Source organism: Tamandua tetradactyla, chromosome 16, assembly GCF_023851605.1.
Source record: "Tamandua tetradactyla isolate mTamTet1 chromosome 16, mTamTet1.pri, whole genome shotgun sequence".
In the NCBI taxonomy this organism is placed as follows: domain Eukaryota; kingdom Metazoa; phylum Chordata; class Mammalia; order Pilosa; family Myrmecophagidae; genus Tamandua; species Tamandua tetradactyla.
This window is the reverse complement of record NC_135342.1, coordinates 50,275,221-50,279,915: the sequence shown is the minus strand read 5'-3', so window position 1 is coordinate 50,279,915 and position 4,695 is coordinate 50,275,221. Positions and strand designations below refer to the sequence as shown.

Here is a 4,695-nt window from a genome sequence, read left to right as displayed (position 1 = left end):
TATACCCTTTGTATCTTTTGTGCTTTGTATGTTGCACAAATCTATTAAAAATTATTTTATATGTTAGTTTTTAAATATTAAGGATTCTTCCACTAAACCCACCCTTTCAAAGGGCTATCATAGGGATTAAATGTGAGGATGTATATAAAAGGTTCAGCAGAGTGACTGGTGCATAATACGAGTTTCAATAAAGGTGGCTATTATCATAAAACTTAACTGGAATTGTGCTGATATGTTTGAAATATCAGCCATCTGGGCAAGTTACAGACCTCAGCTATTCTTTCTGTTGATTTCAATGAAATGCAGGAACTTCAAATAATAGCACCAGCTTCTCCTAGCCTATGCCTGACCAGTCACCCCGTCCTGAAGGTTAGTCCGAATGAACCAAAGCAGAGGCAGCTAACATGGTCAATGTCTTGGCACGGGGATTTTCTTGAGATTCCACAGATTTCTGTGACTCTGTTCATGGCTGATAAAGGACCGAAGTTCACTAAAACAGCTACAGGTGCACAAAGAGACCTGTTAGACCGATGGCTATGCCAGAGAAACCTCGCTTAGATTGGGTTACTCCTAAAGCAGACCCTGTACAAGTCATTCCTTTGGGTGGAGATCTCTGGAAGAATTAGTTGGGGAATGGGGAAACAAGGCAGGGAAGGAAGGAAGCTGATATGTGGTCCATTAATGAGCAGGCTATCGCTGGGGCTATGGGAGCTCAGAGCTGCTGGAGGCTTCTGGAAGACAGCAGAGAACAGGTCTCAGGGCTGTCCCACCCAAGGGTGAAGATGCTGGGATAGATCACTGACTCCTGTTTGTCACTGGTTAAAGACCATTCCCAGGGACGTTGACTCCTCAGTACTTGCAGCCTGACCGTTTGGATCAAGCACTCCTGCAGCCAGAGAAAGCCTCAGACAGCATTGCAGGATATTGCAGTAAGGAGCTCTCTGCAGAAGGCATGCAGGCAGGTACGTATGGTTCCTGCAACTGGGCCAGCCTGATTTGGTCCTGCTGAGTTGGAGTAAACAATGCTCAGAGCCACCAGACAACCACGAGTGGAAATTTTATTGCTCCTAGCACTTTACATGAATGTCACCAACACCACATTTGGGCAAATATATAAAAAGCACAACCTATTGTACAATCATTCCAACTTCTAGACTCATGCACTATACAGATGCTTCCCAGAGAAGGCTTCCCAGGACTCTCTTCCAGCATGATGGATGCATTTCAAGGGCAGCAGCTACACTTGTCAGAGCCCCCTTTGCAGATGCAGCCCCGGGCACACTTGGCACAGCCCGGGGGGCAACAGGGACAGCAGCCTGAAAGGGTCAGGAGATGGACAGATCAGCTTTGAGTCAACACTCCCAACTTTCCACTCCTCCTCCCACCACTTTGGGGAAGTGGGAAAAGAAGGGTGGGCCCAAGTGACTACAATCTACATTAGTAGGGGACAGCAAAAAACCTCGGACAGGAAGTTGTGGAATATTAGAGTGGGAAGGGATGTCGGAGGTTATCTACAGTCCACCAGAGGCCCAGAGAGGAGGAAGGGTTTGCCTATTGGACAATGTCAGATTCAAGACCAAAACCCAGGGCTGATGACTCCAGGCGAGTGCTCTATCCCCTCCACTAGTGGACAGGACAGAACCTCCCCAAACACTAGGGATGCCCCATCTCCAGGCGGGTTATAGCCATGGAGAGTGCTGCCCAGGTCTCTGCTCTGCTCCCACTTCAGGTTTGTCCTAAGTGGGCAAAAGCCAGCCAGAAACACTCAATCCCACCATAGTTGGAGGATTGAGGCTGGGGGAGTGGACTTTCCTAGCAGCTCCAGGCCAGTGGTGCCCCAGGCCCATACTTACTTTTCCGACACGTCTTACAGTTACATGTTGTGCATTTGCAGTTGTCTCCGCAGATGCAGATTCCTCCTAGAAGAGAGAATAGAGCCACAAACGTGAGGATGGAAGTGGCGTGGGGGACACAAGCTGTGCTACCGACCAGTCACTGCGGTTGTCCTTGGGGAGTGGCTGGACAAGAGGGTGAGGATGCAGCTGTCATCCCTCCAGTGCTGAGGACTTACCGGTGGTGCCCAGTCACAGGCCACAAGCAGGAACTGGGATGGCAGCATCCACCCCAACGGGGATACTTGCTAAAATGCAAATTCCCAGGTCTGACTCTGGGTGTTCTGCCTCATATGTCTGGAAAGGGAAAGGGAGTCTGTATTTCTAAAAAGCTTCCCACTGGCTATCTGGCGAACGTGCCTGGAGATAGGAGTGAGGGGAAGGGAGCTGGATATATTGGAGTTCTCTATATGGGTTTTGTATGATTTTCTGCAACTGTCTTGTAAATTTGGAATTATTTCAAAATAAAAAAATGCAAGGACACACACAAAAACCTCCACAGATGATTTTGATGTGCAGTCAGGATTGAAAAACCACTGCACTAAACCAACTCCACCAAGCCCGAGGTTCCTGGGAATTGTTAAGCCTTTTATAAGCTTTATAAGGCATCAGGCAAGATGGAAACCCTGAATGGGTAAGAAAGAAGACAAGAACATAAGCAAGCTCAAAGTGAGAGCACACCTTATTTACATTTCATAAAATCCATCTCCACTTTTTAAAAAAATCATCCCATCTGTCATTTTGAGCTTTGCATAAGCTTCTGCTCTTATGCAAGTTTTTGGTGTAGGTGTGTCCTGTTGATACCATTTTCCAAGACTACCAGAGTCCAGGATGGCTTTGAACCCTGGTGTCTCCCCTTTGGGTCCACATGCTTCATAGAACTAAGTGGTTTCTACTTAGGAATCTGAGCTTCTAATGACTATACTAATAACTTCTAATAACTCCCCTGACATTTGCAAGTGCCTTATGATTTTGGTACTGGCACAGCAGCCCTGGTAGATGGGCAGGCTGGGGACAAGTAACTCTAGTTTACTGACAAGGAAATTAAGGTCCAGAAAATAAAGTGTCAGAGAGTAAATGGTAGCAATGGACCTTAATCAGATTACAAGGTTCTGGGCTGTAGGGCCCCCCCGCACTCTCATCCCCACTCCCACAGGGGTTGCCCCTGCCACTTGGGCACTCAGGCGCCAGAGGCTGGAAGGACAGAGGCTTTCAGACTCTTACCCCCAGTCAGTCCTAAGCCAGACTACCTGGCTGGGACCCAACAGAGAGTGGGAGATGCCCTAGAGGTTGCTAGCCTAGGGCAAGCCCTTTTGATATCTCCTAATTGGAGGAAAGAGAAGTTTAAATCAGAGTCCTAAGGGCTTCCTGTAGGAAGTCAGTGCAAAGTTCCAGGATCCCCAGGGTGGCCCCCTCTCTCACCAGACATGCAGGAGCATTCTCCAGGGTCCATGGTCCAGATACTTGTACAAGCTACAGTGCTGTCTTGGCCGGGGAAGGGAGGTTGAGAGAGCAGCCGCCAGAGGCTCCCAATTTATAGCCATGTAGGTGTGGGCTGCAGCCCATCCCACCCCTCCCTGGGGCCAGACGCCCTGCACACGGCCCAGCCAGACGCTGTGGGCTGGGGAATGAGCAGGTAGCAGGAGGGCAGAGGAGAATCCGAGCAGCACTGTCACTGGGGTGGTTTTTCATAGGGAATGCAAGTGGCAGCACCCGCCCCACCCACCCACCTGTCAAAGTGTCAGGGAACCAGGCTCAGGTTCAAGTGGCCCTCAAAGTACTCAGATGGGCAGCTACATCCATTCGTGGTTAAAAAGCAACATCTGATCGGTCTCCTAGACTTGTCTGTTCTATTTGCTAATTTTTTTCCCTCCTTCACGGGGGCTGCTCCCGCCCTGGCTTGAAACCTTGTTCTCTCTCCCCTAGCTTGACTGCAAAGACTCCAACATGGGCAGGAGGCAGCCTGTGTCTGGGTCCCAGACTGTAGAAGGTCCCATAGGGAAGAAGGTCAAAGAGACAAGGGGATGTATCCCTGCAGCCTGCAACCTCTCCTTCTAGACTGGGATTCTGAAATTTCCTGTCACCTCAAGCTCACTTCCAGGATATGTTGAGTCCTCCTTCCCAGACTGAAGGACAGACTACAGCCACATGTGCCCCTCTAAAGCTGTGGCGTGGCCAAGGGGTGGCTATTTGCTGGGCACGTGAACAGAGTCAGGGGTGTGGTCTGGGTACCCTCAGGCGTGTGCCCCTCACAGTAAGGAAGGAGCTGAGGGTCACATTTTGGGTATTGGGGCCACAGGGCTGCTCTCCTGGCACCTCCTTTTTCTAGTGTGTAGATCTGAGAATTATACATTTGAACCCACTCCTTCAGGTTCTATTTGCCAAGGTAGAAGTTCTGTTTGCCAAGGTCGGAGGCTAGCACATATTTAAGTTTGTTAAGATGACCAATAACTTTGGAATATTTTTGGCCACATGCTATGTACACCTACATTTGCTCTCTTGTCTTGGCCAAGACCAAACATTTGGAGGAGCTCGGAAGTAGCCTCTTAACTGGGCTGTGGTCTTGATCCCACCTCTTCATTCTCCACACTGCCCCAGAGATACATCCGTAACGACAGCACTGGTTGCTTCACTTCCGTGCTCAAAAACCTTCAGTGGCTCCCTGCTATCTGCAGAATGAAGCCCTAGCATCTTAGCCTTGCATTCAAAAGTCACCTTACCTTTCCATACTCATCACCCACTACTCCCCTCTACCTACTCCACCAAAACTCAACTCCCGGCTCCCTGCAATTGCCTTGAACCT

General features: G+C 49.4%; 1 protein-coding gene across 1 annotated transcript; it reads right to left on the bottom strand.

The window, feature by feature from the left end:
* Positions 1-1,044: 1,044 nt before the first annotated feature.
* Positions 1,045-3,386, bottom strand: LOC143660316 (metallothionein-4). The gene is made up of 3 exons (XM_077133637.1): positions 3,315-3,386; positions 1,854-1,919; positions 1,045-1,316 (listed from the first exon to the last, which is right to left on the bottom strand). The coding sequence occupies exons 1-3, from the start codon at positions 3,343-3,345 to the stop codon at positions 1,225-1,227; spliced, it is 189 nt and encodes a 62-aa protein (XP_076989752.1). The 5' UTR covers positions 3,346-3,386; the 3' UTR covers positions 1,045-1,224.
* Positions 3,387-4,695: the final 1,309 nt, after the last annotated feature.